The sequence below is a fragment of the Chiloscyllium plagiosum genome, chromosome 2 (genome assembly GCF_004010195.1).
Source record: "Chiloscyllium plagiosum isolate BGI_BamShark_2017 chromosome 2, ASM401019v2, whole genome shotgun sequence".
Classification (NCBI taxonomy): Eukaryota; Metazoa; Chordata; class Chondrichthyes; order Orectolobiformes; family Hemiscylliidae; genus Chiloscyllium; species Chiloscyllium plagiosum.
The window spans coordinates 30336011-30350959 of record NC_057711.1 but is presented as its reverse complement, the minus strand read 5'-3'; the positions used below and the strand labels follow the sequence as shown (position 1 = coordinate 30350959).

The 14949-nt window shown below is 42.6% G+C and overlaps 1 protein-coding gene across 1 annotated transcript in view; it reads left to right on the top strand.

Moving 5' to 3' along the window:
- Positions 1–14949, top strand: part of si:ch1073-398f15.1 (cardiomyopathy-associated protein 5) — a 103237-nt gene that overhangs the window by 83490 nt on the left and 4798 nt on the right. Inside the window, exons 10-12 of the mRNA XM_043706803.1 lie at positions 4408–4541; positions 8649–8763; positions 14093–14269. Of these exons, the coding sequence (XP_043562738.1) occupies positions 4408–4541; positions 8649–8763; positions 14093–14269 (426 nt within the window). The remainder of the gene's footprint in view (positions 1–4407; positions 4542–8648; positions 8764–14092; positions 14270–14949) is intronic.

Below are 14949 nucleotides of genomic sequence, written 5' to 3'. Positions count from 1 at the left end.
GACCCCACCTCCTACCACCAAACCATCATCTCCCAGACCATCCGTAACCTCATCACCTCAGGGGATCTCCCATCCACCGCCTCCAACCTCATAGTCCCACAACCCCGCATCGCCCGTTTCTACCTCCTGCCCAAAATCCACAAACCTGACTGCCCCGGCCGTCTCAGCCAGCTCCTGCCCCACCGAACTCATTTCTGCATACCTTGTCACGGTCCTGTCCCCCTTAGTCCAAGAACTCCCCACCTACTTTCGGGACACCACTCACGCCCTCCACCTCCTCCATGATTTTCGCTTCCCCGGCCCCCAATGCCTTATCTTCATCATGGACATCCAGTCCCTATACACCTCCATGCCCCCATCACGAAGGCCTCAAAGCCCTCCGCTTCTTCCTTTCCCGCCGTACCAACCAGTACCCTTCCACTGACACCCTCCTTCGATTGACTGAACCGGTCCTCACTCTGAACAACTTCTCTTTCCAATCCTCCCACTTCCTCCAACCCAAAGGAGTAGCCATGGGCACCCGCATAGGCCCCAGCTATGCCTGCCTCTTCGTTGGATATGTGGAACAGTCCATTTTCCACAGCTGCACTGGCACCACCCCCACCTTTTCCTCCGCTTCATCGATGACTGTATCAGCGTTACCCTGTGCTCCCATGAGGTGTTAGTAAAGTGGATGAACTGTTCAACCTACCTTGTGCGCCCACGAGGAGGTTGAACAGTTCATCCACTTTAATAACACCTTCCACCTCGACCTCAAATTTACCTGGACCGTCTCAGATTCCTCCCTCCCCTTCCTAGACCTCACCATTTCTATCTCGGACGACCAACTCAACACAAACGTTTTACTATAAACCGACTGACTCCCACAGCTACCTAGACTACACATCCTCCCACCCTGCCCCCTGTAAAAACGCCATCCCATATTCCCAATTCCTTCGCCTTTGCCATATCTGCTCCCAGGAGGACCAATTCCAATACCAAGCAACCCAGATGGCCTCCTTCTTCAAAGACCACAATTTCCCCTCAGACGTGGTTGACGATGCTGTCCACCACATCTCCTCCACTTCCCGTTCCTCTGCCCTTGAACCCCGCCCCTCCAATTGCCACCAGGACAGAATCCCACTGGTCCTCACCTACCACCCCACCAATCTCCAGATACATCGTATCATCCTTCGTCATTTCCGCCACCTCCAAACAGACCACATCACCAAGGATATATTTCCCTCCACACCCCATCAGTGTTCCAGAAAGACCACTCCCTCTGCGACTCCCTCACCAGGTCCACACCCCCCACCAACCCAACCTCCACTCCTGGCACCTACCCCTGCAACTGCAAGAAATGCAAAACTTGTGCCCACACCTCCCCCCTCACTTCCCTCCAAGGCCTAGATGATTCTCCTCTGTCTTCCGAAGTTCGTCTGTGCTGCAGTGTGTGGTGGCTCATTGGAATAGTGTTCTGATAGGTCAGACCACAACAACACAACGGTTGGAGGAAGAGCGCCTCATCTTCCGCCTAGGAACCCTCCAACCACAAGGGATGAACTCGGATTTCACCAGTTTCCTCATTTCCCCTCCCTCCACCTTGTCTCAGTCTAATCCATCGAATTTAGCACCGCCTTCCTAACCTGCAATCTTCTTCCCTACCTCTCCACCCCCACCCCCTCTCCGGCCTATCACCCTCACCTTAACCTCCTTCCACCTATCGTATTCCCAACGCCCCTCCCCCAAGTTCCTCCTCCCTACCTTTTATCTTAGCCTGCTTGGCACACCTTCCTCATTCCTGAAGAAGGGCTTATGCCCAAAACATCGATTCTCCTGTTCCTTTGATGCTGCCTGACCTGCTGCGCTTTTCCAGGAACACATTTTTAAGCTCTGATCTCCAGCATCTGCCGTCCTCACTTTCTCACAATTATTTATGAAATATATTAATGATTTGGATGAGGAAAGTGAACGTATTATAGCCAAGTTTCTGGATGACTCAAAAATAGATGGGAAGACAAGTGGTGAGGATGACACAAAGACACTGCAGAGGGATATAGACAGGTTAAGTGATTGGGGAAAATCTCAGTCGATGAAATATAATGGGAAATGTGAGGTCATGAACTTTGGTGGGAAGAATGGAAGAGGTGAATGTTATTTAAATTGGGAAAGACTGCAGAAAACTTCAGCACAGAGGGATTTGGAAGTCCTCACAGAAATGACAAAATGCTATCATCCAAGTTCAAAAAAGGTAATGGGCAAGGCACATGGAATATTGACTATTATTTCAAAGGGAAATAATTGTAAAAAGAAGGTTTTACTCAAACTATATGAGGCAATAGTCAGATCACAGTTGGATTACTGTGAACAGTTTTGGTTCCATTATGTAGGAAAGATACATTGGCATTGAAAGCAATCCAGAGAAAGATGCACTCGGTTGATCCTGGATATGGAGGGATTTTCTTCAGAGGAGAAGTTGTGTAGATTGAGCACGTATTTATTTGAATTTAGAAGAATAAGCGGACACCTTATTGAAATGTAAGATTCTTTGGGAGGAATAGATGTGGAAAGGTGCTTTCTCCTTGTGGCTTTCCTTGTGGGAAGGTTTAGGATCAGGATTAGGATATAATCTGAGAGTAAAGGGTCAACAATTCATGACAGAGATGAGGAGGAAATTCCCCTCTCAGGAGGTAGTGAATCTGTGGAATTCCTTACTGCAGAGAGTTGTGGGATGAGGTCATTAAGTATAGTCAAGCCTCAGATACGCTGACTTTTAATCAGGAAGGAAATTAAGGGTTATGGGTAAAAGGCAGGAAAGTGGAGCTGAGATTTTTCAGATGGTGTCATTGAATGGCAGAGCAGACTCAGCTTAGCAGCCTGCTTCTGTTCCTACATTATAGTCTTATGAAGAGCAGTGTTGAGAGTGTGTTGCTGGAAAAGTAGAGCAGGTCAGGCAGCATCCGAGGAGCAGGAAAATCGACATTTCGGGCAAAAGCCCTTCAATCATTCCTTTTCCAGCAACACGCTCTCAGCTCTGATCTCCAGCATCTGCAGACCTCACTGTCTCCTTATGGAGAGCAGTACCCAGTGATCAGCAGGTTTCCTTGCCCATCATTGACCTGTTTCCATGAGACATCAATGCTGGAGACACTCAGAGTAACTCCTTCCCAAATGTATACCACTGTGCTGTCATATCTGGTGGATCTGCCCTGATGATGAGATAGGGTAAAGCCATAGATGGGATATTGTAAGTATAACTATATCATATTATTTGTTGACTGTTCTATGGGACTGCTGTTGTTGGTAAGGAGAACTTCACAAGGTCAAAAGTATTATGTTGTCTAGCACGATGCTGTTTCCTTCAGTCCAGTTTCATTCCTTTCTTTAGATTTTGTGGTAGTTCGATATAACTGAGTGGCTTGCTAGGCCATTTCACTGAATAAATAAGAGTCAACCACATTGCAGTGGGTCTGGAATTACATTTTAGGCTAAGGTTGACAAATTTCCTTCCCTAAAGATGGGATTTTAATGACAATTGACAATGGGGGTTGGCAGGAGGGTGGTTTTTAATTCCAGATCTGTATTGGATTCAAATGTTATCATCTGTTGTGGGATTCAAACCTAAAGCCCCAGAACACTGGCCGAGAGCTCTGGATTATTAGCCCAGTGACATTACTAGTACATTACACTTCCCTGAAGAATCTTGAGAAAATTCTACTGATCAATGGTCAATTTGACATTGAATCCTGTGATCTGAATGATATTACACAGTTAGACGAATATAGAAGGAGCTAACTGAATGGGGTTAAATGATTCAGTTCTTCAAAATTATTAGGCTTGTGAGCCTAATAAATGCTGCTGTCCTATCCGATAACACCTCAAACAGAAACTGGCCATTTGCCATCTGCCAGTCTTTTGGAATTCTAAGTATCTTGAAGGTGTTGAAACTTGTGTTAGAACATAAGAACTAGGAGCAGGAGTAGGCCATCCAGCCCTTCAAGCCTCCTCCGCCACTCAATAAGATCATGGCTAATCTTTTTGTGTTGTGTGCAAGTTCTGAAGAGTTTGCAGACCCGACTAAAAAAGTTAATAGGACACATTTTAAACATGGTTGCGTGACAACATTGTTTAGAGTTGGACTTGCACCCATAATTTTCTGTCCTAAAAGGGAGGCCACCACCAACTAAACCAAGCTGACACTTCATGTTGGCACCAGTGATGACTGACTCAAATGATACTGTTACTATGAAAAGAAGGGGAGGGTTCAGTAATTGTAATTAAATGTTTACGGTTCACACTTGTACTTGATGGGATGAATCATATTATTTTGGCATATTGAGGATAAAATGTGGTTTTATCTTACGGACATCGCCACAGAGATCTACCTTATGTTCAATTCAATGACTTCCATTTTCTTTTCTTTTTCAGATCAATGGCAGGACTCAGAGTTTGTGAGCACACAGTCACACTGCAGCCAATGGAAAACTTCCTTTTCTTTGTGAAAGCTGTAAACAATCTTGGAACAAGTGATACAAGCAAGCCAGCAGTAATTTCCACTAAAAGTAGGAGATTCATCTTGCTATACAATTAAAGCTTGATATCTGTTACTATGTTACCGACTTAGTATTTTTTGCTGTTTTGGAAATCAATAAAACAAATTAACTAGAGCCTTAAAAGGGCTGTGTAAACAAAAATACAATCCTCAAAGGATTAATCCTCAGATTAAATTTAAATGTCCTTTTGGGGAAAGAAGATGCACTCCAGCCCCTGAGGTAGCCACCAATCATAGGCATGCCAGGGGTCATGGCGTACAGTGCTCCCGCTCTATGAATATCTTGGAGAGGACGTAACCATGAAAGAAAAGCAGTGTAATAAACATCTTCATAGCCCACTGTCTGGTCCTTTTAATGGCCACCATGTCCTATTGCAGGAGAAGGCCCATAAGGACATCCAAGGTCAGAGCTCAGGAGCGTGAAGCTTAAGAACAGCCAACGGTTGATGAGCAGCCCCTCCAAATAATAAAATAGGGCTGTAACCTTGCACAGCCAGTTAGATATGGAACAGGAACTCCTCAAGGCCACAAGAAATACAGGACGGCTAAGAGCTTGTAAACCATCTTAACCTTCTTTTATTACATGGGGCTGCCACATGCAAAACAGACCATACCAACTTCCCAAATGTATTGTGCCCATACACATTATAATTTAAATAATCATTTGTAATTTCAGACTAATGTATAAAGGTTGCTGACTATTTCTGTAACCTTCATGACCATGTAGCTTGAAATAGTACAGATGGCTGAACTGAACGTCCAGAAGCATTTTCATGTTACAAATTAAAATAAAAATTATGAAACAATTGATGTAGATTAAAAAGTTACAAATTCAAATGAATGACATGTTTGAGTTACTGAATATGTAATACATTTTACCCAATTAAATAAATGTAAAATATTGGAAGAGACAGAAGATGCAACCAAAAACTAAAACAGTCAAACAAAAGTTAGGTATAGGTGACCCATACATGGTGGAATGGTAGCTCAGTGGTTAGCACTGCTACCTCAAAGCACCAGATACCTAGGTTTTTGCACATTCTGCACACATTTCCTCTGGGTGCTCCATTTCCTCCCACAGTCCAATGATTGGCCATGCTAAATTGTCCGATTATGTGCAGGCTCGGTGGATTAGCTCTGGGAAATGCAGGGTTAGGGTAGAGGGGTGGGTCTCGGTGGGTGCTCTTTGGAGGGTCGGTGTCGACTGTGAGTGGCCTTTTTCCATGCTGTAGAAATTCTATGATAACTTAGTGACTGTTCTCAGTGAGAAGAATTAAGATAAGACCAGAAGAAGAGAGAGGTTGATCAGGAAGAAGAAGAGTTAGAACGATGAAGAGGGCATCTTAGCTAATGGTGTGGGGTCAGCGACAGTGGCACTGCAGACATGCTACTAGGTGAGTAATCCAGAGGTCTGCAGTATGCCCACAGATGTGGGTACAAATCCCACAATGGCAGAGACATTTGAATTTAATAACTTAATGATTATCATGAATACCCAGATTGTTGCAAAATCCCATCTACTTCATTAATGCCTTTCAAAGGAAGACATTTGCCTTCCTTACCTGTCTGGAGCCACATGTGGGTTGAATCTGAACTGCCCTGTGAAGTGTTTTAGCAAGCCACTTGGTTATAGGCAGTTTGCAACTATGTATCGATGGGCAAAAATTACTAGCTTTTCTAGACGTATCCATGTTCATGAGTGAATAGTATTCTTCAATAGTATACTTTTTGGGCAGCGTGGTGGCTCAGTGGTTAGCATTGCTGCCTCACAGTGTCAGGGACCCGCGTTCAATTCCAGTCTCAGGCGACTGTCTGTGTCAAGTTTGCACATTCTCCCTGTGTCTGTGTGGGTTTCCGCTGGGTGCTCCGGTTTTCTTGCACAGTTCAAACATGTGCATGTTTGGTGGATTGGCAGTGTTAAATCGCCCATAGTGTCCAGGAAGGTGTATGTATAGTGGATTAGCCATGGGCAATGTAGGGTTAAGGGGCTAGGGTGGAGGATGTTGTTCAGAGAGTTGGTGTGGACTTGTTGTGCTAAATGGCCTGTTTTTCTATATTGTAGGGATTCTATGAAAAAAATTGGAACAAAGTGCCAGGAAATAAGTTCAACATCATATCAAATTTGTAACTTGTTTACATAAATGGCCCAAATGATGAAGCTGAATCACTGATCTCTGAATGTCCAAAAGGAATGCATTAGAGGGCTTGGTCAAAATTCATGAATAGGAATGAGGTCACAAATGAAAATAAGGCCAGGGGAAGAGGAGCACTTTGTTGTTATTCTCAGGAAGGACAAAGAGAAGTTCTTAAAGAAATGAGTCACTGGATGAAATGAAACTGAGGAGCAACATAGTAATGATGTAGAGTGAGCTAACATTGATGCTGAAATATGTAAGATAGAGGCCAGATTGCAGTATTGAGTGGGACTTGAATGAATATGGAGATATCATCAACTTTAAGGAGAGTCAAATTTCAGCTGGGATCCATGGGGAATGAGTCAGATATAGAAATATATAATTTGAATATTAATTGATCCTATGAATAGAGGGGAATCATTACATGCAAATTTAAAGGAAACTAATAAAGTTACAACCAAAGAATAATCTTAACTAAGTTCTATGTTAACAACAGAAACAGAAGCTGTCATCACTCTAAAAGTAGAGTGTTAACAACTCCAAATGGTAAAACTCTAAAATACAACCAAACAATACAAGAAATCCATCACAGATTATTCAGTAGGAAAGATGGATAAAGATTTTTAATCACAAGACAACATTTGAATTACACAGAAGTTGGCCTTGGGAAAATGTTGGAATCTAGTAGGTCTCATTGCACTTCAAAAATCATGATATGATCAGACAATGTCAAGGCATACTTGAACTTATTGGAAATTTTGAGCATTTAACTAGTAGGGTAGTTAAAGGAGATCTAGTAGAGGTAATATACTTAGGGGAATCAGTTTAGCTCAGATGGCTGGATTGTCAGTTTGTAGAGCAGTGTGAATGCCAACAGCGTGGGTTCAATTCCCATCACCAGTTTGAGGTTACCATGAAGGACTCTCCTTCTCAACCTCTTCCCTTGCCTGAGGTCTGGAGACCCTCAGGTTAAATCACCACCAGTACTTCTCCCTAATGAGAGAGCAGCCCCTATAGTGTGGTAAGACAATGGCTACACAACAACATTAAGCTTAGACTTCATCAAGACATTTGATAAGGCACTACATAAAAGGTTAGTATGCAAGATCAGAGCTCAGGGGATAGGGGAAACATATTAGCACATATGGTGGATTAGCTTACACTCAGAAAGCAGAATGGAAATAAATGTGGCATTTGCAAGATAGCAGCTTTAACTCCTGGAGCTTCACGAAGATTAATGTTTGTGCTTCGTCTATTTACAATTTAACTTCATGAATTAGACCCAAGATTTGACAGGGTAGATACTGAAGGATTTTATTACCTGCTGGAAAATCTGGAATATGGGACACAGTCTCAGGACTGTGATAAGGAATCTCTTCACTCAGAAGGTTGCGAATAGTTGGAATTTTTTGCCACAGAGGGTTATGGATGTTCCATCATTGAATATATTCAAGTAGTAGGGTAGTTAAAGGAGATCTAGTAGATGTAGTATATTTAAGGGAATCGGTTTAGTTCAGTTGGCTGGATTGTTGGTTTGCAGAGCTGAGGTAGGCAGATTGTTGATGTCTCAGGGAATCCAAGGATACAGTGACCAGTTGGCAAAATGGATTTGGGCAGAAGATCAGTGGTGAATATATTCTTTGGCGGAGTGGGCCTGTATGATCTATTTCTGCTCCAATTTCTTATGAACTTGTATTTTGTCTTTGGAGACAAGGCAGCTGTTGATTGGGCACATAATTGAACGTTATACACCAAGCATAACTGAAATTATTAAAAGCTTTATTGGAGATGCCTCTGGTACTGGGCATAAGAGGATGGAGGATGAATGTCTGTGACTCGAGACCAAGTTTGAAAGTGATATTTGAGATGGATGGATATTCTGGAGTTCTTTTTGATTATCTTTGTGAAATAAGTATATGCTGAAAGTTAAAATAGCATTGTTAGTAAAGACCTTTTAAAAATCATAATTTGTCACTGAATAGATACTCGCTTTCGCCTGAACAAAGAAACGTTACCACCACATTTGCAGTTGTCTGAAGACGGAACTGTAATTCACTTTGATGAGCTAGCTATGGAAAATGAAAGCCTCCTGACTGAGTGAGTAGCCATAATATTGAAGCATGCAAAATACAATTACATTATATTATAACTGTGGGATGGCTAGAACCCCTGTTTCTGATAATGAAGCCTGAAAGGGGATGGGGTGGGCCAGTACATTTACATCTCGGTGTAAGATGTCAGGATGGATTCAGATTCATGTTAATGATCCCTGCACAAGTCAAGTTCCTTCTTCAGCCAAGGAGAAATGCAAAGAGATCTCTAATCCTGGCATTATGGACATTCCCAGTTTCCTACGTCTCACCTTTGGCAGTCTTAAGCTGTCTAGGCACTAACCACTGCAATTCCATCCTTAAACAGAACCATAGAAAAGTTACACCATAGAAAGAGGCCATTCAGCCTGCTGAATAAACTAGCTGCTCATTCTAACTGCACTAACTAGCACCTGACCTATACCCTATAGATTACCATACTTCAAATGCAGCTCCACCTCAACCATTAAACAGGGCATGAATTCCAGGCACCCACCACCCTCTGGGTGAAAATGCATTTCCTCACCTCCTCTCTAATCCTCCAATACCCTTCTCCAAGTGATCTTAAATCTGTCCCCGGTAATTGACATCTGCAAGGAAACAGCTGTTCACTCTACCCAAGCCCTTCATTACTTTGTACAGCTCACTGAATTCACGCCACAGCATCCCCTGTTCAAGGGAAAACAGTCCTAACCAATCCCATCTTTCCTCATATCTAGAACTTCCAAGTCCTCGCAACATTTTTGGAAATCTCCACTACACTGTCTGAATAATTATGTCCTTCCTGTAATGTAGTGACCAGAGCAGACACAAACCTCCAACTCAGGCCTAACCAGTGGTTTGTACTGTTTCAGCATTACATCCATGCTTTTGTATTCAATACCTCCGCGAATGAGGGAACACATCTTTTCTTTATGCCTTCTTTATTATTTTCAGAGACCTGTAGACTTATCCTCCAAGTTCTCTCACTTCCTCTAACCCTTTCAATACCATCCCATTTATTCTGTATTGCCTTGTTCTGTTTGCTCCAAATATATAACTCCTACTTCTCCAGACTGATGTGGAGGAGCTGGTGTTGGACCGGGGTGGACAAAGTTAAATATCACACAAAACCAGGTTATAGTCCAACAGGTTTATTTTTGGTTGAATACACTGAAAAGAAGCAATGGAAATTCAGTCTGGAGGAAGATAAATGCCACACAATACTAGGTTATAGTCCAAAAGGTTTATTTAGAAGTACCAGCTTTTGGAGCACTACTCCATCATCGTGTAGCTAGTGGGGCAGTAAAAGATCTTTTATAGTAAAAGATCAAAGTGTCATACAACTGATGAGATGTATTGAACAAACCGAGATTGATGTTAATCTTTAAGCACTTTTTGTAAAACCTTAACTTATCTTGGGAATGTGACTTGAAAGAAGTTCTGGGATTTGCATATTACTGAATTCAAACCAGCAACCCCGACCTAAGTGATTAAAGCCTTAACATCAATCTCGGTTTGTTCAATACAATCGCATCAGTTGTATGACATTTTGATCTTTTACTATAAATTCTGTGTGCGTTGATCCTGCCCCACTAGATACCTGACGAAGGAGTAGTGCTCCAAAAGCTGGTACTTCTAAATAAACCTTTTGGACTATAACCTAGCATTGTGTGATGTTTATCTGCCTCTAAACTGAATTTCCATTGCTTCTTTTCAGTGTATTCAACCAAAACATTGATTTTGTTTTTATTCAATCGTGGGACATGGACGTCACTGGTTGGGCCAGCATTTATTGCCTGCCTAGTTGCCCTTGTGTGCTGCCTTATTGAACTGTTGTAGTCCATGTGCTATAGATAGACCCACAATGAAGTTCCTGGAATTTGACCCAGTGAAAATGAAAATGAATAAATTTACAAGGTCAGGATGTGATGAGTGGCTTGGAGAAGACTTTGTGGTGTTCCCATGTATCTACTGTCCCTTTCCTTCCCGATGTGCGTTGTAGGTTTGGAAGTTTAAGAAGACTTCGAGAATTTCTATAGTGCATCTTGTAGATGGTGCGCACTGCTGCTACTGAGTGGCAGGAGTGAGGCAGTGAATGTTTGTGGATGTGCTGCCAATCAAGCAAGTTACTTGGATGTGGGAGAGTTCCTGTGTGTACCATTATTAACTTAGCCCATTTGTGCATGAAAATTTCCAAAATCCCTTCAAATGGAGTGAAATTGGGTGCAAATTAAATTGGGTCCTGTATAAGTTGTGTTACTGTTACACAATTAGGCTATTTCACAGTATTGGCATTGACCAGTTTTACCCTGATTATTCCAATGCTCTCCTTACTTGTCTTCCCAATTTAACTGTCAATAAATCTCAAGCTTTCCAAACTTTGCTGTTTGCATCCTATTCACAGCAAGGTCTGCTCAGCTTTGACTCCTTTTCTTGCTATTCTCTGTTAGCTGTCATCATATGCTCTGCTTAAAACTCATTTCTTTGAACAGACCTTCAGTCATTTTTCCAATACTCCTTCTTCAGTTTAGTATCTATTGTTCTCATGCCTATTGTTCTCATGTCCTTAATATGTTTTTTCTATATTTTAAAGAGATTTTCAATTGCAAGCCATTGTTGAGTATGCAGTTTTTCTCAATGCTTGCCTCTGGCTCAAGTTGCATTCATGTTATGTTATACTGTTATAATGTTGCTGCTTAGACATTGTAGACAGTTGGCAGAGGTACTGCACATTGAGGAGTTGCAAGGATTGATCACACAACGAGTCAAGCAACAAGCTTTACCTTAATGGACATGGTAATGTCGAGAGTGTTCAGCGAACGATGATCAGTGAGGTCTATAAAGGGCCACAGACTCCAGTGCTACTCCTCACTCAGGGCCCCCAGCCCAAGCACTGCAACAGCTGCATTCAAGAGTACAGAGGCCCTGTTCCCTAACGCCCACCCAGCCTGAGCACAGTGGGGACCTGAGAGCACTGAGCAATATGAATAGGACTACCAGAAAACACCATCTGATGTGTCTACTCCTGGCTGGCAGAGCTCAATGAGAAACAGTGTGAGAGGAGGCTCTGCAAAATTGGTTCCCTGGAACCAAATATGCAGCAAAGGAGAAGCAACAGCAATAATAGTTGTTACAATGATGGCAACATTCAACATGTTTGCCCATAGAGTCTTTCTAAGGAATGTTAGAGATCAAAGATCAATACATTTGCAGTCCATTCCTACCTTATCAAAATTATACCTGGTATTTTTACACATACTGGTGAACACAAGGGTCACCACTTTTGTGTTTTTTGTCCTGCCAGAATAAACCCATAATGAACCGTAGAGACCAAAGATGAAAGTTATTGACATTCTTTTCCCGGTTGCTTTAAGTTGTCTATGTTTCACAGGCATGTGGCAGACTGCTATGAACATAAAAACAAAACATCTTGATGGTTTTCTTGATGCCCACAGTCACAAAGGATGAGTTACAGGCCCAGGAGTCATGATTTGGAGATGCTGGTGGTGGTCTGGGGTGTACAAAGTTAAAAATCACACAACACCAGGTTATAGTCCAACAGGTTTATTTAGAAGCACACTAGCTTTCGGAGCGTCGCTCCTTCATCAGGTGATAGTGGACGGCTCAATCCTAACACAGACTTTATAGCAAAAATTTACAGTGTGATATAACTGAAATTATACATTGAAAAATTGATTGCCTGTTGTGTCTTTCAGCTGTTTGAATAGCATGATAATTTCACTATCATGTGAAACTATCATAGTAGATGGAAGACTCAACAGACAATCAGTTTTTCAATGTATAATTTCAGTTACATCACACTGTAAATTTTTGCTATAAATTCTGTGTGTTAGGATTGAGCCGTCCACTATCACCTGATGAAGGAGCGACGCTCCGAAAGCTAGTGTGCTTCTAAATAAACCTGTTGGAACATAACCTGGTGTTGTGTGATTTTTAACTTTGTAGGCCCAGGAGTGACACTCTATGAGTATTTATAGCTGAGATTTCCCTTCAGCATTTAGCTTGGCTGAGCAGTTCCTGATTATGACACAATGTGTTTTTGTTATTGTTGTCATCCTTGATGGGCAGTACAGCTTTCAAAGGCAGTGCACACAGGTTTGTTAGTTCTTACCAAACAGAGGCAGCTTTGATGGCTCAGGTAGTTCTGCGTGATGGAAAATGTTCATTTGCTCAAGGACTTCCTGTAGTTTTACAATTCAGTCATAGGATGTGCGTGTCACTGGTTGGGTCAGCATTTATTATCTATCCCTAATTGTCCCGGAGAAGGTGGTTGTGAGCTGTCTTCTCCAACAGCTGCATTGCTTGGGTTTGGGTACTCGCACGGTGCTGTTTGGGAGGGAGTTCCAGAATTTTGACCCAGAGGAGCAATGATATATTTTCAAGTCAGGATAATGTCTGCCTTGGAGGGGAATTTGCAGATGGTGGTGTTCTGATGTATAAGCTGCCCTTGTCCTTTTAGATAGTAGAGGTGACAGGTTTGGGAAATGCTGTCGAAAGAGCCTTAGTTACTGCAATACATCTTGTAGATAGAACACACTACTGCCATTGCATACTGGAGGTGAGAGTTTAAGGTGTTGAATGAGGTGTTAATCATATAGGCTGCTTTGTTCTGGATGGTGTCAAGCTTCCTGCGAGTTGCTGGAGCTGCAGTCATCCAGGCAAGTGGACAGCATTCCATCATGTGCACTCCTGACATGTGCAATTGGCACAGGCAACAGGGAGACAAAAGGTGATTTATTTGCCACAGTTCTCCCAACCTCTCATCTGCTGTTGCAACCACAGTATGCTGGTCAACCCCAGGCTGTTGATATGACGAGGTAGGCAGAGCCACACAACCAGTAGGATGTCCAAAATGTCATTTCAGGGATGCAAGTATGAGATAAAGTCCCTAAACATCACTGATCATATTTGGTAGTTACTAGCTGATGACTTAGGGAAACTGAGGTCTCTCCTGTGGACTAGTGCACACAGCAATGTTGAAAACCACAACCCACTATGACACTTGCTAACTTCATGTCTGGAACTTGTAGCAGAAGCTGACTCTGAAAGATTGGCCTCTTTTGCTATCAGAAAAGTGGCGCCATTTGAAGAGATCCCAGCTGAAATGTACTGCATGCCTATCATGTTTTGTAGCAGGAAGGATGCAAACCAGTGACTACATTGAACTCAGTGCAGATATGATTGTTATTAGTGTAATATCCTTCTGCATAAACTTCATGAATTATCCAAGCGTCTAATTCTGATCTGTGATAGAGATTTTGCAGGTACGCTACACTGATTGGATTTCAGTCTTGCAACTTATTATGCTCAGTGAATGGACACTCCTTCCACAGGTACACTGCTCTTCTTGGAGAACCTTTGCCTGCACGTGGTCGACATTATTGGGAAGCAACAGTGAACCGCTGTGAGGCCTACAGGATTGGAGTAGTGTATCCGACCACCAAAAGAAGCAGTTCGCTGGGGAGAAACAGAAAATCATGGTTCATACGATATTATGCAACACCAATAGGGTACAAATTTGTCTTATATTTACTAAACAGTAGTGGGATAGGGAGGACACCATTGTTAGCATCCTTTGAGCATGCATTGCAAACTCAATCCTAATTTGCATTTGCATTTAGGCTTCTATTTTTTTTCTCTCACTAACTTTACGCAAGTCTTTCTAAATCATTATTAGGAGAGGTTGTAGGGAGAAGAGGAGAGACAGATATAACTCATGCTTTGTACCATAAGCCTAACCCTCAAAGATTGTGAGAAGATTTGTAGCTCGGGTGCTCGTTGTTGTGGTTCTGTTCGTCGAGCTGGGAATTTGTGTTGCCGACGTTTCGTCCCCTGTCTAGGTGACATCCTGAGTGCTTGGGAGCCTCCTGTGAAGCGCTTCTGTGATCTTTCCTCCGGCATTTGTAGTGGTTTGAATCTGTCGCTTCCGGTTGTCAGTTCCAGCTGTCCGCTGCAGTGGTCGGTATATTGGGTCCAGGTCGATGTGCTTATTGACACCTTTGTAATCATTAAAAACAGAAATAGAGAAAACACACCGGATCATCAACGCCACACTCACAGGAATCCGATTCACTCGAGAGGAAGAAAAGGACAACCAACTCCCATTCCTCGACGTGATGGTACAGAGAACACCGAACGGAGAATTCACCACAAAGGTATACAGGAAAGCCACACACACAGACCAAGTCCT